This window comes from Passer montanus, unplaced genomic scaffold (genome assembly GCF_014805655.1).
Source record: "Passer montanus isolate IOZ18808 unplaced genomic scaffold, ASM1480565v1 scaffold21, whole genome shotgun sequence".
NCBI classification, from domain to species: domain Eukaryota; kingdom Metazoa; phylum Chordata; class Aves; order Passeriformes; family Passeridae; genus Passer; species Passer montanus.
In genome coordinates this window covers 5,920,404-5,947,203 of record NW_024366703.1, presented here as the reverse complement: position 1 = coordinate 5,947,203, position 26,800 = coordinate 5,920,404, and the positions used below count along the sequence as shown (strand labels likewise).

The 26,800-nt window shown below is 41.1% G+C and overlaps 1 protein-coding gene across 1 annotated transcript in view; it reads left to right on the top strand.

Moving 5' to 3' along the window:
* The window catches only part of LCOR (ligand dependent nuclear receptor corepressor), a 29,394-nt gene extending 17,701 nt beyond the window's left edge, over positions 1 to 11,693 (top strand). The window contains exons 5-6 of the mRNA XM_039708904.1: positions 2,475 to 2,568; positions 5,387 to 11,693. Coding sequence (XP_039564838.1) covers positions 2,475 to 2,568; positions 5,387 to 6,356 — 1,064 coding nt within the window. The 3' untranslated portion in view covers positions 6,357 to 11,693. The remainder of the gene's footprint in view (positions 1 to 2,474; positions 2,569 to 5,386) is intronic.
* Positions 11,694 to 26,800: the final 15,107 nt, after the last annotated feature.

Sequence of the window (26,800 nt, the reverse complement as noted above, 5' to 3'; positions counted from 1 at the left end):
AAAGGCTGATTTATTTTCTTTCTGCTCGTGGTATAAGAGTATCTTTAAAAAGTCTGCAATAAATTGCTTTGTGAAGGCTATAAAATTATACCCATGAACTGCACTAAACTTCCAGGTTTGTGTGTTTGGAAGAAATGTCTCTTTTCTACCTTAAAAATAGACTTGTTCTGTGGAGCACAGATTGAATTAACTTGTAGCAGTGTTTCAGAGCTTATTTTAATTCAAAAGCCTTGGTTTCCATCAAAAAATGCCTTTTTTTAAAAAGAAGCAAATTCTGTGAGTGATATACTATACAAACTTTTCTTTTCTGAAACTGTTGAATCCTAAGTGTATCATACTGATTAAAATTAGACCCTTTATCCTTCTTCAGAAAAATGTTAGTGAGTGAAGTCATTCTGTCACAGTAGGCTGTCCATCTGCAAATGGAAAAGGTGCCTGCAAATAAAAAAAAAGCCTTTTTCTAGCTATGACAGAAAACTACATATCCCTTCATTCTTTTAAATTTGGTTTATAAAGCATTTTGTAAACAGGTTAATTTTATGTGTCCAGTCATATGCAGCTTGGACATCTGGATACATACTGCAGTTAGAGCTCTTACTGAAAGCTATCGTTGCACTTCAGTTACAAACTGCAGTGAGAGGTTGAGTAATGTCTCCCTTGAAATGTGGACCTGTACAGTTTGCTGATAGGCATTTGTTTCTAGCTGTCTTTATGATAAATGCATTTTGTGAGTGTGTTTTTCATGCATGTTTATAAATGTTAAACTGTTCTCATTGTTAAACTTTTTGCTGAAAGAAAGAGGGAGAGAATCAGTTTTGCTTTTTCTTTGTTCCTTTTTAATTAGAGGATGGTATGGTGAAGAAGAAAGCATGTACATGAACTGTTTTTTAGCTACCATGTGATGGAAAAAGCTGTAAGATAATGTATGGTGTTCATAACGCTCATTATGAGAGTAGAACATGTGCATATTGAATTATACAGTAATCTGTTTGCTGATGTAAATTTTTTTTCCCCAATTTACATTTAATGTAATTGGAAAGAGATTTTGCCAAACTTGTTAATGAGAGATTTCAGAGGCTGTTATGAAAGATTGCTAGTGGTGCTTTGTGCTATAGTTTGTTCTAGTGGCTTGAAGGGAACCCAGCTAGTTGTAAGCTTTTCTCTGGGGTGTGAGGTTGGCCCTGCTTCTCCTCAGAGGCTTCTAGGTCATACTGACTTTTCTGAGGGAGGAAGCATGGATGCAAGTGCCTCCAGCAGCTGCCTGTGCTGTCCAGCCTCTTGAAAAGAAAGACTTGATTCAGTCTGTCTCTTGTGCCTGCATAAGTGTTGTTCAAAAAGAAAATTTAATTTTCTGCTTGCTTAGGTTTGGGTTATGGTGTGTTCCCAAATGCAGTGGGTGGAACAGCTTTTCGTTAGTTAATTCTAGTTCACTGTTTATCATGGTTTTTCTCCATATGTCAAATGAGAACTTTAAGCAATCTGAAAGCTGCTTTACATTGTTCTTGTGTTCAGTGGTATTCACTTGATTAGACTGAATGAGTGAGGAGCTCTCATATGTCTCAAGTTCACCTTGCCAACAGGTTTCATTTATCTCTGCCTCATAAAATTCCTCGTTTCAAAGTTTCCAGGAACTTCAGATGTCTGGGCTGCTTCAATGACAATGTTGCCCTTATTAAAATGACCAGAATTTCAAGCTGCTTCGGTGTGCAGCAGAAGCAAGGCTTTTCTGGTGAAATATGCTCCCTTTTCTGGTGCCTCTAAATGCAGAGTTTACATAAGGGTTTGCAGGGGAGCATGGGGGGAGCTTGAGGATGTGCCATTAGTGAGAGTGGAGGAAGCAGTCTAACAGGAAAACCAATTTGGCATATGGAAGAGAGGGAATAAAAGGACATAATAGAGGAGAACAGCAGCAGCTTTTCCAGTAGGGACCCATTGGAGATATGAAAAAAGAAGATGAAGCTGGCTGCCACGTGAGAAGAAATCTCACATCTATATGTGTGTTAATTTAATTTCCTGTATGGAATTCTCAGTGAATTTTCCTACAAGAGATTTGGATAGAAAAAGAAAAAAATCCTAATACTGGCTTGCAGCCTCCCTTTAAGGAGGGGAATATCTCAGGTTGACAAGTCTTGAAGATTGTCTCAGTTCTGGCCACTGAAAGATAGTTATGTGATAGGCTCTGTTGTATCCAGAACTGTCACTTGTAGGTAATTTGTTATGCTATGTCTCCTGTAACAGATGCACTTCTAATTTTGTTAATTTTTATTGATTTCCAAAGACTGTATTGGAGTCACATGTAAACCATATTGCAGAAAAATTCCAAGCCTTATTTTGTTTGAAAATACAATAAACCAAAAAATGTGTGCTAAAATGACTTCAGCTCAGAAGACTTGCTTTGCTTTTCAGCTGAAGACAAGATCAGCATGGCTGATCCTGCTTCTTCAAACACTGAAGTCATTCTTTTGTCTCTACAGACGGTGTGCTTGATTTATCCACTAAGAAGAGTCCTTGTGCTGGCAGCACCTCTCTGAGTCACTCTCCAGGGTGCTCTAGTACTTCAGGAAATGGGTAAGAGAAAGCAACTTACTATGACCTTTTAAAACAGTTTTTTACTAAAAACGTGTGCTTAGCTCCTGTTAATTTTAACTTTCTTTTGGTGTTAACCCTTTGGAGTAATGTGTTTTCAACTTGTACCTTTGGCAAATACCTTCACCCCACCTGCCAAATAAGAGTTGTTGCCAACTGAGACAGGTTTAACTTGCAGTTAAAGACTCTAATGTCTGTTATTTTTGCCAGTTTGGTGCTTATCCAGAGATCCATCCATTCATTACCTGTTTCTTGGGTTTAGTGATAGGTGATTTCTGTGAACATGCAAGTTCAGATAAGTGCATGAAGAATCTTAGAGGCTTTGCAGTATATTTAGATTTCATTTCACTTAGGGCAAAGTTAGCTAACGGGAAAGTTTATTTTAGAGGTAGCAATGATTTGGGTGATAAACCATGATGAATTAGATTTAAATCACTGCATGATTTTTGTTAATATTTCCTAGCATAAACCACAACTTAGAAGAGGGCATGGGACAGGAAGTCTGGTAGTTCAGAAAACTTTAAATGTAACTTTAGATTTGCAATTGTTCTATAGTACTGAACAAGTTTTTTTAAAAAAATAGTCACAAAGTATGTGGTGTACTACTCTTGCCTAATCAGTTCAAGGTGTGAAATACTGTTAAATAATAAAACAATCTTTAGGTTTCATATTTCTAATGGTCACCATTTGCATACATTTAGAAACCCTTTATTCTTGGTCAGGGTGGTACTGGAGAGGCTGACTGGGTTTGAGTGTTGATTATCTTGAAGCTCGAAGCTTGAATCTTGTTGATTATCTTGAAGAAGATCAAATATTTTTTACTGAAGTACAGAAAGAGTATATGGTTTAAAGTGCTATTTAATTGCTGGATTTAGCTTTATGATAGCCTTTGAAAAACTTGAAAATCTCAACTAGCAACCCTCTTCCACCCCCATTTCCATGTACTGATAACAGCTGATTGAATTTTTGCATTTCTCTTTGGGAAAATATACTGTCTCAGATTTCTCCTTTCAAGATTACTTTTCCGTTTAATATTTCTATTAATAAAATACTTCAATCCCTCTTTAAAACTTAGTCTTAATAGTTTTTACAATTCTTTAGCATAAACCTTCCCCAGCAGTACTTCTCTAATTCTGAACAGGTTATTTCCATCTTTATTTTCCTAGGAAGGCAGCAGAAGCCACTGAGGCTCGGTACTGTTTGTTCCCTTGTTTGTGAATCAAGTGAGGGCCAAAGTCCGGCACACAGGGATGGCAGGGCCAGCATCTGGCACTGTCCTGCTCAGTCCTGTGGGTCCAGGGAGGATGTGGCATACTGGCACCTGTGGTTACTTGTCCAGGTGTGTGGCATACGAGGCTGGCTGCAGTTTGTTCAGCATCACTGAGTGGGGTGTAACCCTCTGTTATCTGCCAGCATGACCTTTATTTAGGTGTAGAATCACTGGTGCATGTGATGCTGATACATGCTGTAGGAGGGGTGGAGAATGCACATTGTCTGAGAGGGCTCTCTGGAACTGCAAACTTTGATCCATTTCTCTGGATTTTGTTCTGAATCCTTGTTGACTTTTGTTGTGCACATCCTATGTCTTGTTGCATCCTGGAGAGAAGTGCATAGCAAGTGCATAGTGTGTATCAAGCATTGTGTATGTTACATGCTACATGCCAGGTTCTTGCAGTGGATGTCTTTTCTCTAAAGACTTTTTTTAATCCCAGTGTGATGTTAAAAATAATAATGTAGCTTTTCAGTACTGTGTATCCTGTCCTTAAGTAATGCTGACTTAGCCAGAGGGCTTGACACCAGTATAGCGTCCCAGAGCATTAAAATAGATTCTCTTTGTTAATTTGTATGCTGAACATAGAGAAATTTGGGGGTGGATTTTGAAACCAATGTGACTTAATAACTACAGGGGGCTAAGCAATCAAAGCATTAAAATAGCTGTGGTTCTCTGCAGCAGTAGTACTTAATTTCATAGAAAGAACACTTGTGATGAAAGGGAAATGGTAAAAATACATACTGCTTTTTTTTTTTTTTTTTTTTTTTTTTGTTAACCCTTGATCTGGATGACAGTTGGTGCTTAGATCTTCCTTTTCCTAGGCATGCTTTTTATCAAATGAGATTCAGGGCTCTGTATTTATGCAATTAGTAGTTAAGAGAGCAGTTTGGTAAGTCCAGTGTAAGCGTTTTCCTTTGTGATCCGCGGTATCCCAGCTTTCATATTTGGTGCTTAATGAAAGTCAGGCGAATACCTCTGAGGCCTGCTAAGCTTTTCCTTTTATCCTGAGCAGCAATTCTTCGATATGATGTAAGCAAACACTATCCAGGGTTTCCACCTGTGTGTAGATACTGCAGGTGGCAGTCATATTTACATGCTGAATATGTTGCACTTTGGCTTACTCTTTTATTACTGTGCTTGTTTAGTGGTAACGTCACACCAGTAACACAGTTGTGTGTAGATCTATGGCGATTGATCACTACTTTGTAATTAAGGTGCTATTTTCAGACGCTTGCGCGAAGTCTTTTCTACTCCGAGAATTTGTGAACCCAACCAGAGACCAGCCAACAGGTTTCATTTTTCTTTGCCCAAAAAGCTTCTCTTTTTTTGCGAACAAGTTTTAAAACTGACTGATGCTGAGACTTAAAAAAAATAAATTAAAGTAATAAAAAAAAATTTAGAGAAAAATAAATAACACAAAAAGTGATGTTACCCAAGCAAGGCCTTCTAATAAAGGAGTGGCCCCCTCACCCATCCCTCCCTACCTGTGCAAGTCCTGCTCACATCAGTTTCCTTCCATCCAATTAGGCGACCTGGGAGACCCAGCCAGCACCATCCGGAGGGACTACAGAGTGGTGATGGGGTACCTCCAAGAAGCTTGCAGGATGGAACCAGGGAAGGTTATGGCCACTCCACATCTCTTAAAGTACCGCTGGCTCGATCACTCCAGATTAGTGAAGAACTGCTGAGCAGAAACCAGTTTTCTACGGCTGCCAGCCATGGGCCATCTGGACTACAGAATCATGGACAGCACTTAATATTATCCAGGGAGGCTTCTTGGGCAAAACCACACTACGAATTCAATTTCAGCCGCATGAAATTCAGGGGAAATGGTGCACTCAGCAACATCAGTGACCTTCCTTTTCTTACAGAAAACTCTGCCTTTCAAAAAATGGCACTTCAAACTAAACAGGATGGGAAAAAGGACGTGAGCCATTCATCTCCTGTGGATTTAAAGATACCACAAGTTCGAGGCATGGACCTTTCATGGGAGTCCCGCACTGGTGACCAGTTCAGCTATAGCTCTTTGGTAATGGGTTCACAAACGGAGAGCGCGCTTAGCAAAAAGTTAAGGGCTATCCTTCCAAAACAAAATAGGAGAAGTTTGCTGGATGCTGGACCAGATTCCTGGGGCTCAGATGCTGAGCAGTCTACCTCTGGACAGCCATATCCCACCTCAGATCAAGAGGGAGATCCTGGCTCCAAGCAACCTAGGAAGAAAAGAGGGAGATACAGACAGTACAACAGCGAGATACTGGAGGAAGCAATCTCTGTGGTTATGAGCGGGAAAATGAGTGTTTCCAAAGCTCAGAGTATTTATGGGATCCCCCACAGTACACTGGAGTACAAAGTTAAAGAGAGGCTGGGCACTTTGAAAAACCCTCCAAAGAAAAAAATGAAATTAATGAGGTCGGAGGGGCAGGATGTTTCAGTAAAGATTGAATTAGATCCCCAGGGAGAAGCAGCACAAAGTGCGAATGAATTGAAGGATGAATAGGGATGTTGTAGAGTGCCAATTACTTTGCAAACTGGGTGAGCACTACTGCATAGTTCAACCATCACTGAGCGCACCTGAGTCTCCTGTTTACTGCAATGCTCTTTCCTTTGCAGTTTAGCATAGACTTATGTGAACACAGGTGAAAGATGTGCTCTGAATGTCACATTTGTAAATTTTTCTGGCCTAGTATGGCACACTTCCCCTCTTTCACCTGCCCACTGCCCTCTTTCTTTCTTTGTTCCTTTTTTTTCTTTTGCCTTTTGCATGTTTCTCTGTAATAGAGAATTGAGTTACCTCACAAAGAATGCAGATCTGTAGAAGTGGACATCTTGCCTGTAGAGCCTGCCTGAACTTCTGATGTTGGATTTTTCATATCTGCCTTTATAGAAAGAAGTCCACTTTGTTAAACTGACACTCTCCTAAAACCAGGCAATTTTCAAATGAAAATCAGACTGTCATTCTTCAAAAATGTTTCAGAAATCTTTTTTCCCTTCTTATTTTTTGTTGATCCAGTTGATTGAAAGGTTTGAGCTAAATCAAATTTAGGAATGGTACCTCTCTAGAACTCAGATTTGTCAACTATAGATAGATAATCAATTGGGTCTAATTAGGCTCTCCACTGTTTTCTTTCTAAATTAACTGTACTTACCATTTGCTGAATGCTTAGTGCTCACCCGGAGGGGAGGGGAGGGAAAACTTACATACACTACCTTCAGAAAATGTCAGTTAATTATTTATAACACTACCTTCGCTGTAATTTTATTTGGTGTTTTTGAAGGGTGATATTTAGACTCACCTGCTTGAGGATGTAGCCTTATCTCACGGAAGACAAGCTTCTCACAGTCAGGAGCAGTCAGGGTACACTAAATGATATATTAGGGTATGCCTCATTATACCAGAACTATGGTTCTTTGTGACCTTTACACTTTTTACAGACTTGGTTCTGAGTTTACTAATGTATGTGGTCCCAACAGCTAGTTTAAATGACTCTAATCCAGGGATGGGGGATTTGTGTAACAAACTACTGTGATACTGGGAAAAAAAAAAAGAAAAAAAAAAAAAAGGAAAAAAAATAGCCCACAAAATGGTGATCTCAAACGTTACAACCTCAGTAGTCTGCCCAAATATCCACATGAGTGAAGGAGCTTGTTAATGTTCAGGGAAGAAGTAAAACACTGGTAGCCTGATCTAATTCAGGCTCTGCATCATATCTATCTGTAATACTGTCAGGGTCGAACACTCAATGAATGGGTGTTTCCTTTTTAAATATTACAGTTGCCAGTAGCAGGAATTAAGTCCTGCTTTTTTGTTGTTTTTATTTAATCTATTTTGATAGTGGTTTAGCACATGCTAGAATAAGCATTTAAACACCATAAAAAAAAGCACTCCTTAAACCACAAATCTGGGGTTTTTTTCAGTATGGTGGTATCTTTATGCTTATATGGAGATCCAGGATAAGTTTTGTACTGAACTTTTATCTTTGATACTTTCTGCGGGAGTGGTCAGTAACTAAGTGGAACTTACTGGACTTACCACAACATGACCAAATCGTAATTGCTGGTTCTTCAGGTAGAAGCAATTTGGTCTTAATCTGTGCAAAAGGTAGATAGAATTACCATTTTTTTTCCCATTTGCACAACCAAAAGAAGCATTGGAGTTTTTGTGTGAGAGCATTCAGTGATGTCAGTGAAAGTGGTCTCTCAAAGTTCATGGGAGGGTGGCCTAGGTAGCCCTAGGGATGCTGAATGACTTCTGGAACAATTGATTCTTTTAGCCTCTCCCCCTCCCCAGCAACTTCATATTTTCAAAGGTTAGGCACACCATTGCTGTTGTTTTAAATATGCACTGCTCATTCTTGAAATGGACTGGGCATTTGGCCCCAAGTATACTTTATTTTTGTTTACTTAATATATTTTAGTCCTCAAAATCCTGGTTCCTTGTAGCTTTCTAGTTGTCATCTTGGCATTTAAAGCAGTTTAAGCTCAGTAGCAGTTTATAAACTCTGCAATACATTCCAGTTTAGCTGGTGATTGCAATAAAGGCGCAGTTTAAGGTGTGGTTTCATCTGCTGTTGGAGGTTATGGTAGAAAGTTTGTTGCAAGTTTAAAAAGTAACACAGTTTTACTCTTGAGAGAGGTTTAACCTTTTGCAGTTGTCCTTATTTAAGAAACATGAGTTGAGTTTTATAAAACTTGTCACTGTAGTGTACGTGGAGTGCTCATTTTACTAACCTAAATATTTTGTATGTGTATGTTTAAGTGGGTGACAATCGTGCAGCAGAAGAATGGTGTGCCTACCCTTTAATGCTGCAGTTTTAAAAGAGAATTTGTCTTGTCATTTCAGACTGTAGGCTAAGAATTGTAAATAGATAGTGAGAAGTTGAGTACTCTTTATTTGCTTTGGTTAGGAAGTGGATTTAAAGAAAAAAAAAACCAACAACAAACCAAACACGTAACTTTCTCAGTTTAAATGTCCTGAGACCTGAAGATTGTAATACTCATAACTGCAAAGCTTTTAAACACAACACTTGATCTGTGATAACTTAATATTCAGGTAATCTTTCTTTTTCGAGAAGCTTTTGAACAACCATATTTCCTCCAAAGGTCTCTGTTTAAAAAGGAAAAAAAAGAAAAAGTGTAGATTATTTTTTAAGCACTAATTGCATTACATTGGTAACTGCAATATGAAATAGCCATTATTGTTTTGTGAAGCATGGTTGAGATTAGTTAGTGGTCCCTTTTTAAAATTTCATGAGCCTCTCAAAAAATAAAAACAAATTTAAAAAAAAGCTGCTGAATATTCAAAAGATATATATTTTACCTTATTGTAGGTTTTGTAAATTTAGTCTGTAATATTCAGGTGCACCTTTTAATGTTACTTTTTTGTTTCAAAATCCCATCTAACATATTTTCTCTGAGGTGATTCATCACTTAAGACTAGTATCACTCTAAGTGCTGCAGTGATCACTAATATTTTGTTTCATTTTTCACTACAGATATTTTGCAGGCGCTTTCAGTGTAGCTAACTAGTAGTATTTGGGATCATTTTAAATATATGATTGGAATTAATGTTTGTCCATTAGCATGCTTAATTTTCTGCTGACCAGCAGTTTGCATGGCCAAAATCCCTGGTTGACCATATTTTGGTGTGGGAAGGTGTGGTTCACTGCGGTCTTTGTAACAAAAGCCTTGTTTCTCATCTTATTTCTGGTAAGTGGATGCTTATGTTACTTGGATCACTTGGACAGGAGAAAGGTTTTAAAGCCTTCTCCTGCTGCTCTTGTGAGATCGCATTAACGTGTAACATAGACAAACTGCAACCCTGTAAAAATCGAGACGTTGTTAGGAGGAGACCTTTCGGGTATTTTTTGTCACTAGTTTTCTCTTATTCCCGAGAATGTCCATCCAATGTAGTTATTGGACTTAACAGTATTGTTGTGTACTACGTTGATGTAGCTGAAAAAGCCTGACAGCAAGAAACTGTGAATTATATTTGTGGCAGTCTCTGAAAACTAGTTTTTCAGTCCAAGTACCATGAAGGAGAATCCCCCTCCCCTACCCCATCCTAGAAAAGTAATTTTATATTTTGTGTGTATAAAGTTTTAAGAATCGAAGTTTCATATTGTACTGAAGTTTAGGTGTCGCTTGGTAAATCTTTGCTGCAGCATATAATTGAAGATGAGTAAGGCTTAGTGTGGTAGGGGTCCTGGTGTGGAGTTAATTATCGTACAGTTCTGGTGGGAAAGCCCAACATGTATGAAATGTGTCCTTTTTCTTTTTTTTCATTTGGATTTGTAAGATGTAAAAGTGCTTTTTTAGAACTCTGACCTATTACAAACTATTACCTCACTTTCAGCCAGCTGGATCCTCATTCCACAGTGTTGTAGGCATTATTGTGGCTGTAATGCTTGAGTACAGCTATAGAGTTGAACGTTTCCAGTTAGATATTGTAGGGACACGTTTCTGGACTCATTTTTATTTCTGTCTAAAGATTATTTATTTTCCAGTCATTCCCTGATTTTTTTTCTAAAGGTTCAAGACAGTTTCCTTTAGAATTTCTCATTTTTTCCTTGTTGCACAGGAGAAGTTGCTGCATAAGCAATACAGGTATGCCTTTACTTTCTTTTTTGTTGCAGAACTCATAACTTGATGTTTGCATTACCAACCCTACTGCTAGACCTGAATTCAAACTCTGAACTTTTTTGGCAGTTGGAGAAAAAATATTTTTAACAATTCAGGGGTACAGATAGGATAATGCCTTCAGTAATGGAACACATTCAGCTTCTGTGTTCTATTGCAACTCCTGCACAACCTTTTTTGCAGAACTTTTCCACCACTGGAGGATATTCCTAAACACAGGATGTAACTGCATTTGTGTTTAGACTGGGTAAGAGCAGACAAGGAATAGTCTGTGCTTTGTCTCGTGGCAGGCCAGCATTTGCATCTAAATATTTCTTTCATGAGTACTCAAGAGTACATTGCCTTTCCCTGGAAATTCATGGGAGCTGGCAAAGTGATTTAGGGGCTTAGGGTTGAGTAAGCTTTGTGAAACAACTTTTTAGTTCTGATTGAATTGCTTTTTGTATCATCTGCAACAATTGTTATACAGTCAAAACTGGAATTGCCATGTGTTTCTTTCCAGTTTACTTTCAAGTAATGCTCTTAAGATGTCCTTGAGTCTTAGGAGAAGAACACAGTGTCCAAGGAGTGAAGGGAGCACTCTACTGTTCCCTTTTTTTCTCAAAAGCAGTATGGCTGCATCTGTAATGTGAAGACCTCTTTCTTCAGTGAAGACAAAATTTGAACTCTTCAGTATAAGAATGCATACTCTTATTGCAGTCCAAAATCTTATGAAGGTGAAATTATTAACCTTACTGAAAGATTTGTCACAATATTTTAAATAGCTTAAATTCTCTGCCAAATGTTAGAAGTAGGATGGGAAGGGTTGTTTCCCTCATTTTCATGAGGATCAGAAACCTCTAGGTATTCCCCACAAATGTTTCAGAAACTAAATGTAATTTCAGTCTAGGTCAATGTTGCTTTTTCTTGGCATCAGTACATAATGTTGGCTTATATTGTTTTAGAAAGCTGTAAGAAAATAATTTTGAGACTTGTTTTGGTACTATAAAGGTTTCTACTTGATCTTGAATTGTATTGAAAATTCAGTAATTGGAACCTTCAGAAACCTGAAAATCTGCACTGCTAGTTGTATGCAGTTCTGATGAATGTAGCAGATAAAGTAGCCACTATAGTAACTCATTTCAGATTATCCAGTGTATAAACACAGTGCACTGTGGTGACCACTAGGCAGAGAGATTTTACAAACTGCAAAACGTAGATCCACCCACTTCACGTATACCAGAAAAAAAACTGTTAAGTACTTAGAGCATTCCAGTGTCCATCTCTCTCTCTTTCTCTCTTTCCTGTTCTTTCTTTGATTGGGGCCAAGTCTCTAAACCAGTATTACAGCAGCAGTTTTGGACCTCATGTCCTACTGAATTATGCCTATATTCAGGTATTCTCCTAAAAAACCTTCATATTAAGAGAGCTTTATTTAATCCTTACAAAAATCTCTCAGCCCAGCTGCAAAAACAATTTTCCTGCGTGATGTACTAGAAAGGAGGATTTTTTTTAGACTGTCCAGAGCATTTAATTTACCTTCTTAAAAACGGCAACATCCCCACCGGTGCCCCTGTGCTTGTCTCTACTGAATTGGTAAGTATAATTTAGGAGGACTCAAGATGATAACTACCTTACAGAGCAGGGATTAGGACACAGGCTTCATTTTGACTGGAGCAGGAAAAGTTAACATCAAAAACAATTTCTCTCATCATCACCTAGCACAGTTTATCTTAATATTTTTTTCCTACTCAGAAATAATGAGGATACTACTAGAGCTACTTAAACAGTTTATCAATTACTTGGTGCTACATTTCTCAAATAGTTTTGCAGATACTTTTTATGCCTGCGTGAAAACATGTAAACTATAAAAAGCACTTGTCTGACCTATTCTAAAGTACCAGAAAAGGGATAAATAACTGCAGCACTTTCTCTGTTACAATGCCAGAGTCTTAATTAAATCTGGTCTTCAGGTTATGAAATACTTCAAATATACAATCTAGGATCATGAACAGCTTGTCAGGTCAGATCACAAGGTTTCTTGGGATATTAATTTGTCTTTTAAAGACTAGTACATCAAAATATTCTGGAGTTCAGGCAGGGGATGTATATATACATGCCTGGTATTTTTAACTGATCATTTCAGTAGGCCATTTCAGGGCTTAACATTGGGAATCTGGGATGATGGGTAGGGAAGGGAAGTTTCCCAAACTGAAAAAAAAAAACAAAACCATTTTGGACCATTGTTTAATGTTCAGTTTGAAAACTATATCACAAGAAAAATGGGTAGGGATTCTTTCTCCCTTATGCCTTCAGGGAATGAGTAGTATTTAGAATCTCTGGCTGAAATTCAAGCCTTTTTACCGTGTAAATTTTTAATATAAACTCATTGACATGCTTTTTACATCTGAGGACTGAAAATGGATCTTAATGTTTAAGTTGTGGAATGGTATATTTCTTAAATGAAGGGGGAACATTTAAAAAAAATAGATTAGAATACCAGCATTAGTGAGCTTAAGGAATTTTAGTATGTAATAGCAAAGTATAGCAAAGTATTTGATTAAAAAATTAATCTTGAATTGCTAGTCTGTAACTAGGTGCATTCTAATTTAGCAGGTGAATATTCTTTACTTATCGATATATGATGGGCTTTTTGCAAATAGAAACCTTTATCTGAGTCCCACGTGTTGCTTGTACTGATGGGATGTATGCTTACAGCAGCTTACTGCTGCTTTAAAATGTATAAAATGTTTTGAGTGTTTGCTCATAACTCTTTTTAACCTCCACTTGTTAAATTGTCAGACATTGGTATTTTATCAGTCCGCAGTGTAAGTTTAAACTAATGTTCTTAGGAATCCAACTTGTACACACACTGTTTAAAAACCCTCAGGGACAGTTTACACACTATCCTCACTCAATTCAGGTACTTGTACTCTCTTCTTAAACCTAGCAGTGACTTGTATTTTGTTTTGCTTTTCTTTTGACGTGCTGATAGCACATCCTTGATGAATGTCAACTTAAAACTCAGTTCAGGTATCCAGGTATAACTCAGCCAAACGGATTTTAAAGCTGCATATTTACTCTCCAGCACACAGTGCCTCAGACACTTATAGTGGCATTCTGTATATTCAGTTATTACTACTGAGCAGATCGCGTGGGGGTTCCTGGTATGTATTGTAAGAAATTCCTATGTATATTATATAATATGTATTATATTATATACATATATAGTATATATGTTATCTTAAACTTATATATTTTAAAATGCCACTACTAGCCAGCGCAGCTAAAAATGAAATACATTCCCAGCTGCTTCTGTGAACAGCAGAGGCAGCTTCTTAACGTGGCTCTTGCTTCTCTCTCACCATAACTACTTCTAACCTCAAGCACGGGTCCTTGGCTGTCTGACCTCTACACTCTAGTTATGCAATGTCCTTAGAGAATTCTGTGCACTGGCCACTGTGATGGAAACCAATGGGCCGGGAGTGCTTTGAGTTTATTAGTAATTGTTCTGCCAAAGTTGGTGTTTGTATGACAAGCGTGTAAACCTGTCAGATAATCAGCAGAGGTCCAGGTTGTCCATAATTATTTCCAGCTCCTGGGTAGGACCAGAGCTCACAAGGTGCCTCCTTTCTGAGGCTGAGCACTATTCACTGAACACCTGCAGTGTCAGCTTCTGTGCTGTGCTCACCTGGAGGCCAAGCCTGAAACTAAAATCTGCTGTTCTGCCTTCATGGTGATCTGTTGGCAGTCGCAAGTCAGCAACACCTCTGCTTTATTATTTGACACTTTACATCTAAAAAGTCTTCTCTTTCTATTTATGTAACCCATAGTCTTTGAAGAGTATGGAAAATGGCATTTCTCTCTGACCTCTAGAAGTTCAAGTGTCATGGGAAAAAAAAACAGGAACCCCCCCCTTTACTCTTATGGACCTCATTTCAATATACTGTTTACAGTTTGACGGAATTGTATAATTTAATATTTCTCTTGTACTGTAGTTTATATTTATTTACAGATTTTTTTTGTACTGTGTGATTTGAATTTTTTGTTCCTTGCTATGATCAATGTTTTATGTAGTAGAGCACTTATGATCACAAATTAAGGTTTTTGGTTTGATTGCACTACATTAATTTTTTTAATGCAGTTCTGATTTTTTGACTGGACTAAATAAGCTGTGTCTTAATGTATGTGATAAGTACTTTTAAATTTTTATTTCATGTGGTCCATTTATTTTTTGCATTGTATGTCAAAGCGCTAATTCTCTTGTTGTGCATGTGTAAGATTTAATGGCTCCATTGTATTATTTGACCATGTCATTTTGGAAACACATTCCCAGCTGTAACGTTGTGTATGGTAGTTTTCACTGGATGCTAGACTTTTCAAAACCACTATTCTTCTAATAAATTTTGTTGTGAAAAACTTCAAGGGGTTCCAATTCTGTTGTTCCTAATGTGCTTTCTAATGCTTGTTCCTAGTAGCCCAAGGATATGAGATGGAAACTATCACAAGGGGGGAGAAGCAGGGGAGGAAGTGAAAATAGAAGGTAAAGCAATTTCTGGCTGAAGGACTGAGCTTTGGAATCTCCATACTCTGTTGCGTTCTTGCCCTAAATAGGATTGACGGTAAAGCTGCTTTAGCAGCTGGGTAGGGAATACATGTGAAAGCTGAAACGCTGTCTCATAGCAGCCCGGTCTCATGAACTCCCGCACTCTTAATTTGTGCTTCCCTATTGGCCACCTTCATTTCCTTAATGGTAAATAATTTATCCAGCGAAGAACACCAACCTCTCAGGAGGGAAAGTAAAAGGTGGTGTAGTGATGTTCACTGAGCACTCAGTAATGAGCCAAGCTAGGCACGGAGGTAGTGAAAGCGTGGCCAGAGCTCGTGTGGGTCGGTTTTGGGCTGAGGGGTGGCAGCAGGCAGAGCACCAGTGTGGGCAGCAGAGCTTTGTACTGGGGCACACATCACCAGGCACGGGCACCTTGCTTAGCTGCCCACCAGGACACTGGTGTTGCTTTTATTTTCTCTGCAGCTTTATTTTCTCTGCTCTTCTGCAGAGGGGGCAGGTCCTCAGCTCCCCATTAGCACAGGGAGAGCTCCAGCAGCTCCATCTTGCTGTCCCTCTGCACGGGGGCACAAGGCAGATCCAGCAGTGACACCACACTGCAGCCAGCCCTTCTCCAAGATCCGTGTTTACTTTCTCGTGCCTGTACTTTGGGTTGAACGACTTTTGACGTTATGCATTATTGATACTGAAATGCTGAATACTAAAAAGTAGGTTACACTAAGTGGTGTATAATGGAACCCACGTGAGTTTAGGCATTTCTGCTAACCTTTGTGTTCAGTTCTAGGATGATTTTGAGAGTGATGCATAGGGATTTCCTAGCTTTAGGAAAATTCGTAATGCTGCACGGTATCTAGCCCACGTTTCTTTCCTCCTGAGAAATTGCCTTTCTTAGCATGTGCTATTGAAAAGTAGGTAAATTAGGGTTTGAATTTTTCAGTGCTTTTTTGCTTTTTAAACTCATTAAGTAACTGTTATATTACATACTAATTATTTTATTTCTTTTATACTAATGCCGATATTAAAAACAAAGCAAAATGGTAATTGGGTGCTGTCATTGGTTTAGCTTTACCAGGCAAATTTCTCTTAAGTAAAAAACTTGGTTTAACTAGAGACTACATCTTACACTTATTCAGGAATAGTGAGTTTTTATGTGTAAATAGCTTGAAAGCCTTGTGCAGTAAACTATCATTTATCATATTTTTTTTCTTTTTGTCTGAATACATCTGTCAAATCTATGAAAATAGCCTTTGAAAGTGATGAACCATATTCCCATCTGCCATTCTTTAGGATGCATTACACTGTGCAGGCTTGTCCCAGAACATTTTTAATTGACACTTTTAGTCCTGCGATTATCAGAAATACCACATTTTTCTGCTTTTCCTGAAGAACTTGCTGATGGTCTCACACTGCTAAGATGAAATTGTTCAAACTTAAATGAACACAGTCTTGATTTCTTCTTTTAAAAGCTGTTTCCTGTATCATGACAAGATTTCACAAGATGTTGCACCCAGACCCAGAAAGAAGCTTCCATGCTGTTGTCTCTTATAAAAGTAGAAAAGAAACACAATTAGCCCTGTTAGGCAGCTTTAAAAGTTATCTGCTAATTTCCTTCAGCTTGTTTGGACTCAGGGTGGGTTTTGAGCTGCTCAGTCTGTTATTGGAAGAGGCAGCTGCCTCTTTTGTACCTGCAGGAGCATATCTGGTCACCTTCTGAAGTAACATCTTTTGTGTAATCGCCGTGGACTGTACCCCCAAATACACCTGGGTCACTTGCTACAATGCAGATCCTCCCTCAGGTGTGGAATGAGAGGCTCTGCTCATTGTTCCCCTGTGGAAGTAAGAGCTGCTGGGAGGGGAACAGCAGGAAACTTCAGCTTCAAGTGCACCTGAAAGATTTGGTGTTTAAACTAAATCTGTAAGGAGGCAACTCCCTGAGCTCAGCATGAAGGATCTGAGCTGGAAATAAGCTTGATTTTTGTGAATGAAGCTGGTTTAATTAAGGGAATTCCTGAGCCTGACAATTTCACCTTCCCATGCAACCAAAGCTGAGCCCTTGTGGTGTGGCTCCTCAAGCACCAGCAGTGCAGAGCTTGCGCAGTGAGACAGATCACCAGCGCCTTTCCTGCCTGAGCATGCTGAGCTCTCTAATTTCCTAGAGGCAAGACAAAAGTGGGTCTGGGGGAGGGGGAGGATTTAAATCCTGATTCAGGAAGATACTTCAGCAAATCACTATTTTCTTAATCTGCCAACTCTGCTCTGGCAGATGCCCAAACAAGGGTACTGGCTGAATGGAGGTTTTAACTGGAAGCCTTGGACCTGTTTAGGAATATGATTCATACACAGAGGAACAGAGCTACAGATGAAAAGCAATTTCAAAAAACTGAGCTTGAAGTGTTAGGGTAAATCTAGGATTATGGATTTTGATACAATGAAGATGGAAAAGAGATTAAAGAGAAAGTTGATCTTTTTAATGTAATTATTCTTGAGACACTTTAGTAGATGTTACAATGCTGGAAGGATCCCAGTTTGTGAGAGTGCTGTTTCCTCTGATCTGGTACATTTGATGCAGACTCTGTAACTTGAAATCCAAGGTGTTCTCAGCTGTCTAGTAGGAAAATCAAAAGAAATGTGAATGACTTCACACCTATGAATTATGAATTAATTAAGTTCCTTCTTACCCACCTACTTGAAAACCGCAGACAACACAATCTTTAAAAGCTCCCTTTTGGTATCATGAAGAGGGAACACAAAACAATTGCATCTTGTTTTTCACTTTGGATGTTTCAAAATTACAGATCACATTTGAAATAGAACTTCTAAAAATCTTCTCTTGCTGCCTCCTCCTCTGCAGGTGTCTCGCAGCTCTGCAGGAGTCTGTTCCCAACACACTTAACTAAAAGGCAGATTTTCGTATGAGATGGCTACAGCTCAGATTTCCAGGAGTTGTTTAAAAGCTCAACTAAAATTAGAAGCGCTTAAGGTATACTTCAGAGCACAGAACTACAATCACTGCTGTCTGAACATAGAAAAGTTGCCTGTATGAAAATACAGCTGCATCCCCCTAAGGAGCTGACCGGAGTCCTGGACCGTAACCCACCCAGCCCTCCCACTGACACCACGAGGGATGGGGCAGAGGCTCCAGCTGCTGCCTGTGCCCGAGCCTGCAGTGGATCTGTTGCTGTGTGACTCCTGCCTTGTCTCCCTGGCTGTGGTTTCCAGGGCTGGCTTGGTCACAGCTTGCTTTCCTGCCTTTGCTGGGCGCCTGCTCCAGGTGCAGATCAGCCGGCCGTGTGCTGACAGAAGGAGTGGTTTGTCTGTGCAGGATTAGCAGCAAACTGCCTGTAAAAATTACAGTGCTAAATAGGTTACACCAGCTCAGGTTTGGAAGTTTTTTTTTTGCTGATGTGCACCAAGATTCCATTTTCTCATGTCCCAGATCCCTCCTGCCTAGCTATTAAAGTATGGGGCTTGCTTAACTCATTTGGAATGACATTCCTAACTTTGAAAAGGGCTTTTATGGTTTCCTTTCTTAAAGCTGAGCCTTTCTTCTCCGTGAGCTTTAAAGGAAGGCCCTAACACTAACTGTTGAGTTACTCTGGGACTGTAGGGAACACCTAACACTAGGAGCAGCCAAACAGCTTCCCTGCACATGTGAAGGGCTTTTTCATACACACAGCCAATATTTGAGCTGGGTGCCTTGCTGTAATCTAAGCCTGAGGTGGTTGTTTGGAGGATCCACTAATTTCCACCACGTTCCCCTTTCAGGTGAAGGTGGTATTATAGTTTTTTGTGCTTTCAGGTGCACTGTGGTCACACATGGTGTCTTCCTCAGATTTCTTTCAGGCCTTTAAAGCAACTAGCTGTATATGAGGTGTTATCAAGGGTTTAAAACAAAATATTTGATTTTGAAAGTAAAAAAAGACTCAGTAGGTTTCTGGTCTTGCATAAGAAGCTATCACAGGAAATACACTCTGTTTGTACAGAACTACAAGTTTTTTCCTTGCTTCTATCCATCAAACATTGGCTCAAGATGCAAAAGCTAAACAAGCTTACTTGGTACTTGAAGTGTGGTTGTTAATAACTAAGTTCTGCTTGGGCCATGGTGGTACCTGCCTGATCTTACTGCTCAGTAAAGGTCTACCTAGCTGTAACTCAGTGAGCTTTGCTGCTCATGCTCAAAAGCAGGTAGATTTTTGCTCCTGTTTCAGGCCCTGTATTGGCTTTTTTCTAACAGACACAAGTGTGTTTGGTAAAGGTGACCACTCATCTGCTCTTCAGTTCTAGCCACCTTGCACATACCTGTCCCTATGCTGGTGTCTTTACTTTTCTTTGAGTGTAGACTGGATTTCTAATTGATAAAAGGAAAAATATCATAACTCAGGATTTAAAAGAAATATGCTCTGCACTCAATTATATTATTAAATTTGGAATAATAGTTATATAATGTAATATTGTAATAGAATAATAATTATGAAGCTTAAAAACAAAGTGACAAAGGTAGTGCCTTAGTGCCTTAGTGCTGGCAAAGAGCAGATTGATGGGGGTTGGGTTTTGGCTTTCTCATCTGTTCTTTTATGTCTCATGAGCAAAAAAAAGGACTTCCATTGCAAGATTTATCAGAGTAGCAAGGCCTCAGCTGGACAACAGGGAATTTGGCAGTCAGCCTTCTGTGGGTCAGAATTCTCATGGTGTGCATTGTTTGGGCTCTGGTGTCACTATCTGAATGTCTTGAGTTGCTTTGAGGAGGATTTTTCAGAGCTGGTTTAGCTGTGATTTCTGGGTACGCTCCCGTTCTGTATTCTTCTGGTCATAAAAAGCACAGTGCAAATGCCAACATCCTGTTAGTATTATTGTCTCATTACAGCTGTGTGGTTAAGTGTGAGTTCATTTCTGTGAGCTCTCAGGGCTTGCATAGTGCACTTACTGTTTATATGATGAAAAATGTCTGCAGTAGAGGAGATCTGCGATTAGTTTGATGGGCAGCATGTGCTGAGGGGTCATCATCGCTTTGGCTTTCTCTGTGAAAGTTAGGGACTCGTTTTCCTGCTGGAGGGACCAGGAAAGCACAGAAGTCAGAGGGAGGCATCTATGGAGGCATCTCAGGGGGATCTGCAGGGCTGTGATGCTTGCTTCTTCCTTGCTGTGCGTGAGGAGTGATGAGTCACCTCTGCTTTTTCCAAAGGATCTGTTCCTTTGCTGGCATAAGCTGTTGTTGATGATTTTTTTCATTTTATTTTTCGTTTTTTGACAAACCAGCAATTGATGGGTTTTGTCACCAGTATAAAGAAACAAACAATACCAATCATTATGCTGTGGAAAGGAAAATCGCACAGAGATAAAGTACATTTCAACTGCAGCATCCATTTACAAAGGGTAAAATGCCAATTGAGGAGGCTTTAAATACAGTAAATACCCCTAAAGTAAACTTGGTGTATTAGTAGTGATGGAATGTTACATACTAAGCAAGGTGTAGCTCCCTACTTCAATTTACCACTTAGCTGCACAAAAACTGGCTGTGTGTGGGAAGATGGAACCTTTCTTAGTGGACATCTGCCAGGCTCAGATGTGGTTTGGATTTGTTAGTCTTCCTCGAGCACTGCAATGTGTGACAGTATAAACAAGGGAGAAAAATAATTCTGGGCCAGGATATCAAGGTGAATTTTTGAGAGGAAGAATAGACTCTCTTAAGAGAGGGAGGAAGGACAAGAGTGTGTAATGACAAGGGTTAAAAAAAAAAAAAGATGATGTGAGGAATGTGCAGAAATGGAAGGATGAGAGGTTTGAGCTGAAGGGGAGGGGTATGCATTAGTGCAGAGGAAATCTCTCCTCACTGGTATGCACAGAGACATTTCCTGCCTTATGTTTTGGTTTCTTAATAGTTATCTGACTATAAAATTAACCTACATCATTTAATGGTAGTTGAATGGCAGCTAAATTAACCCACTTTCAAAATAGAGCTTACCTAGCCCGTCAGCTCTGAGACAGCCTTGTCCCCAGGCATCCAGGGCTGCAATCCACATCTCTGCCTTAACCTATTTCCCAAGCAGCCAGCCAAAGTGGTGCATCAGAAACAGGCTTTGCTGCTCAGCCAGCAGCTGACAGAGAGTATGGACGTGTATCAAACAGCTAATTCATATTTCACCAGGCATTCCCGTGCAAGGAGGGGTGGTGTTGGCACATGGGGAGTGCTGCTGTTAGGAGTTGTGATACTCTTTCTATTAACAATGTGGCCTTGATTATCTGAGGCCCAATTATCTGAATCTCCAGGTTATCTGAAATGGGGTCATATCCCCCAACATCTGTTAATTGCACCCAGGATACCCTCTCCTCTCCAGATGTCTCCACTGGCCCCTCCCAAGCTTTGGCAGCCGGGCTGTGCTGAGAGTGGTTTGCTCTAACGAGTGCTCTACCAAGCTCCTGCATTTGGTTTTTCATATCCATGTTGGGAAAAAAACCACAATCTGGGTAATTGCAGAATTTGAAATCCTTGAAACAGACAGTAGCTGAGCATGGCAATGTGTCTGTTGGAGCTGGGTGCAGGAAAGTCTTAGGGGAGGGTGTCCAATGCATTTGAGATTTCTTCCACCTGTATGTTCAGCTTTGGAAGGGAAGGTGGAATTTCTCACAGCACAATGATCCTTGTCACAAGCCCTCATTTCCTGCAGATGAGTGCCCCTTCAGTGGGAGTTTGCTAGTTGTTGAACCTCTGCAGGTGCAGTGACTCCAGCAGACCTGTGTGTGCTGTCTGAAGTTTGGGGAGAGAGAGCTTTGTCCCTGCAGGACAGACAGGAACTGACAGCGATGGACACAGGGCAGGGGAGAGGCCACACACCTGTGTCACCTCAGGTCCAGAGCCAGTATATCTTCCTGGGATGGTTAAATATACTCAGGGCATCCCTCCCTACTCCACAGTCCCTGTGGTTCATTTTCCCTTCTCTTAACTGGGTGCTGCTTTTTTTAAAACGTGCAAAGCCGTGAAAATCATTGTAAGAACTTTTTTTTGCCCTGCATGCTTTTGTTATCTGTCTTCTGGTGCTGTCTGTTTTTCTATCTATTCTGGTCTTCTGGTGCTATCTATCCTTTTGGAGCACCTAGCTCAGCAAATATTCTGGGTACTGCCTCATAAAGAAACAGTCATGGTAATTTTTTTTTTTTTTTTCCTTAAAGGGAAGATCCCAAATGATCTTGATAATTAGAAAAATTAGCAAGGATAATTCTGGAAAGGGTTCAAAAGTTAGTGTGTAGAATAGTATTTCTAACATGATAAATTTCCCTTGGTTTTAAAGCAATAGCTCAGTGGTAAAATTTTTAATTAGTCATTAAATATTATATTAGAAGTATCACAGTGATGATAAACTACTATAGAATACAGTTGGGTTTTGGGGAAGGTGGGAGTCAAGGAAGTTATGACAGGAATATAAAAAAGCAAAACTTATTTGAGGCTGCTATTGGGGTTTTTTTTAAATATAAAACCAACTTTGGTTTTTTGATTTGTATTTGGTTACAGGTGGGGAGAAGTGATTTTTAATGTTTAACTAGTTTAAAAAATAAAGAAACAAATGAAAGACACTACTCTGAAGGGTTAAAAGTCTGAATCTGTAATGGATGTCTGTTATTTGTCCAGTCAGTTGGCTGATTGTACAACCTGGATACCTTGATGAATACATGCAACTGACAAAAAAGCCCAGCCAAACAAAAAACACCTATAACTTGTTTCTTCCTACTTTTCAGTTGAAATACAAGCTCAGTCCATCCCCATGTGCGTCACCAAGGACAGAGTAAATTCAGGGGCCTTGAGAACCTGGCAGCAATATTTCCATAGTTATTTTGACTGTGCTTTGCACAACTTCAGCTTTTAATTTAGAGAAGGAGAGTGCTTTTTCTCCTTCCTAGCTGTTATGTGGAGCCACAGCTCTTTGCATGCTGCTTTTCTATTTTTTTTCAGTGCAGTGAGAGAGAATTACTGTAGCACCCACAGAGGTGTGAAGGGATTCATTCATCTGTGTGGGGAGTGTGAGGTGCCAGGCATATTTCTGAGGATTGAAATACAGGCATTTAAACTGGTGCATCCAGTGTCAGCCTTTTAACTGGGGCTTTGAAAGATGAGCTCCAGAAAATCTTGCTCCAGTGGCTTACACTATTTGTGCCCGTGGCTGATTTGCCCATCCCCTTTAAGGGGACATCCATTGTGCCAGCAGAAGGAAGCACATCCTGCACCTCTCAAGGCACGAGGGCTGTGCTGCAGCTGTGAGTGGAGATGGGTTTGAGCACAGTCAGATTGTCCCACGCCTTTCCCAGCATGTTTGCTTTTGCATGGCCATTCCAAAAGGCTGAACTGGGACTGGCAGAGAACCCATTTCCCCCTTCTGCTGGTAAGATCTCTGCATGCAGCCCTCCAGCCCAGGCAAAGCAAGCCTGTCCTTGGGAAGCCACAGCACAGCCCCTTCCCAGCACACACTTAGCATGCAGGATTCATGCACCCCTGGCGCTGGGGTCACCTCACCTGACTGCCAGCAGTGAGCAGGTCCCCTTTAAGAGGCTGTTCTTCCTTTGCAACCCCTCAAAAAGGCATTTCCACTCATCCTGAAAAATAAATTAAGTGGTTGAAAGCAGCAGGGCTGGAGGTGCCACGCAAGGGCAGTGAGACGCTGCCTCAGACCTTGGGCTCCAGGGGACATGGCCAGTGCTTTGAGTTCAGCTGATGGAGGGCATTGCTCACCAGTTAGTCTTTCTTCTTAGTCATCCACATATCTCAAATCTCTGCTTTTAGTCAGGTTTCCAAGACACCCTTCAGCTTGGTGGGTACTCAAGTGGTACCTCTGATTTTGGGTGGTGCAAGGCACCTCTCTGCCGACTGGCACAGAGTCAGCTGTCTGGCAGCAGGAGAGGGAGGGGAAAGGTCATCCCTGTAAAAGTACTGAATTGGATTTTATAAGTTTATGGCTATGTTTTGTTTCTTTTACAGAACTATAATCCCGGTGCTTAGAGTGGTCTGAAAGGAACAGAAACACTTAGCCTTGAACTTTTGTTCTGCTGCTGCTTCTTGTGCCTCTGAGGTACAAAACATACCTGTAAACTTATAATCAATCAAACCAATGTTCAAGGGCTAAAAAGGAAACCTAAAAAGGGTACAGGCTTCAAGTTTAATAGTGAAAAACTTGGGGTGGGCAAGCCAGAAGATTGCAGTTGGCAATTGACAGGTTTTCGGAGACTGGTTTCCCAGGTAGGTTGGTATGAAGCAGCTGATTTCTTTCTCCCTTTCTTTCTTCCCCATTTGCTTACTGCCCAAATACACTATAGAACCAGAGGCAGGCTGGGCTGCTCCTTAAACTTTTTTTATAGCATTCACAAGCAGAGCAAGCACAGCATCACCCTCGTACAGCAGGAAGGAAGAGATATGACAATCTCACCAGTGGGCTGGGGCCACTGCAGGAGCTGGGAAAAGCTCCTCAGGCTGTGCAGGGAGAAACACAGATAACTTGGCCCTTCCTCTCCATGCTGTAAATCCTCATCTGTGCAGCCTGTAGGTGTTATGGACTGCCAAACCTCTGCCTTCCCCCAGCCCCTTCATCCCCAACCGCGTGGCCTTTGTTGGAAGCCCCAGGTCCCCTCCAGCAAGAGCTGGGGGAGGGTTGACTTTAAACTCCACTAAACAGTGGAGGCACAATGCAAACAAATGTATTGCAGCACGCAGCTATGCAAATAGCTTCAGAGCGCAGCACGTTTTCCCCAGCATTAATTGCTGCACCGCCGGGGTTGCGTAGCAACAGCTCCGCTTGTGCCTCTGACAGCTCCTGCCCCTTGATGCCTCTGACACCTTCTGTGGCAGGCAGGGAAGGGGAAGGGAACAGGGCTGCCCTGGCAAATCCAGCAGGGCTGGGCGGTAGTGAGGGGCTCCGGTGACAGAATTCACTTGGGACACTGGGGTTGTCTTCTGCTGTGCCAAGGTAATGTGGGCAGTGGGGCTGGCAGGAGGGTGTGGGGGCACAGGAACAGAGGAGATCCAGCAGCTGCAGCCTTGGGAAGGCAGCATTCGAGGCTGGTGGGCAGAAAGGGCAGACCTGCCATGTCCCAGGCTCTGCAGGAAAGCTCACTGACAGGTGGGCTGTCTCTCCCATTGCAGTCAATCCTTCTGGAGACCCCATACAGGTTTATGACTGAACCTACAGCTTGGCTAGAGGCATAGAGGGACCTGAAATTGTCTCTCACTGGTTGTGAATCTCCTTTTGGCTTGTGGCTTTTCCAGCCCTTGAAAGAGATGGCTCATTCCTCATGCACACCCAAACCTAGGAGAACCCTGGGCCAAGCCTGGTGGGAAGGGATGAGTACAGGCACCAAGAGAAGGCTGTAGGTGGGATGGGCAGCCCTGGGCTCCCTTGCTTGTCTTTCCAGTCCAGCAGCTTCTGTGGGGCTGGCCTGTATCTCCCAAAAGGCAGGACTATGCCTGCCTGCCTCTTCAGAGGCAGGACTGGCTGCCTCCTGAGAGGAATTTTTCCTCCTGTTCAAAACCATGTTCCCAGTTCCCATGCTCTGTGTTTACCAGTCATTCTTCAGCTCCCATTGTGCTTTTGCCAGGCTGAGGAACATGTTTGCTCCCGGCATCTTGCCCTGGAAAGACACTTCAGCTCTGCAGTCACCTCACCTCTCCTCTATTCTGATAAGCCACATTAAAAAAATAGTTTCTCTGCAGCAGTTTGTACTGTCCATAAGCAACTCTTCTTAAAAATGTGGGGCTCTTGATATAACTCTACTCTTACATGTGAGCCAGAAACAAGCTCTTCTCCAAAACTGCCTTAAGTAGGGAGCATGTGGGCAATCCTGCATCCATCAGCTGCCTCAAAAGAGAATGCCCATGGGTGTGTTTTACTTATTAGTGATAGCCAGAACAGACAGGAATAGTGGGAAATGCTGGTTAGGTACCAAGGCACACAGATTAGCAGGCCCCAGGGAGCACAGAACTTTGTGTGTCTGGGAGATCTGGGGATGGAGAGGCACAGACTGCAGCTCAGCACCCTTGGGGACACAGAGATAGGAAGGACAGAGTTGGGACCTAGCCACCCTCAGAGCCTTTTCACTGCAGGTGGCAGTGAAAGCTCTGCCCAAAGGTTATCCTTAGACACCCAGAATAAGGTGATGCTGCCTGCAGTACCCAAACAGGGATGGACTGGAGAAGGAGCAGATGAGCTCAAGGTGAGAAGCTGCAGCCTGTCTTTGAGCTGAGGTGGCATGACACCAGAGGACCCTGAATGCAATGTGCCAGGTCAACTGTGTCACTGAGTGCAAGATGGGTCTTCTCAGCAGAAAGGGCATCAAAACCAAATGGATTTATTTCCTTTATCAAGCAGGAAAAATATTTATCTCTGTTGTTTAAAATTTATAGCTTGACAAGCTCTGTGTATCTCTGATTGTCTCCTTGGAGTACAGTAGGGCAAATGAGGTGACAATGAGCACAAAGGCCTCAGTCACACTTCAGAGGAAGCAACTAGGTGAAAGGCAAGGTAGAAATGCTGCTGGAACCATCAGGATCAGGGAGCCAAGGTCCCATGTGCCATACACGCAGGACATGAGCCTTTTCCATCCCACACACTCTGCAAAGCAGGCGTGACCTGCAGCTGGCTGTGCTCACCATCACGGCTGCAAGGCAGGAAAGGACAGCGCTCAGCCATTTTGGTCCCTTCTCCCAGACCAGGGGCTCTGCTCACAGGTTTGCTGTGCCATACACGCAGGACATGAGCCTTTTCCATCCCACACTGCAAAGC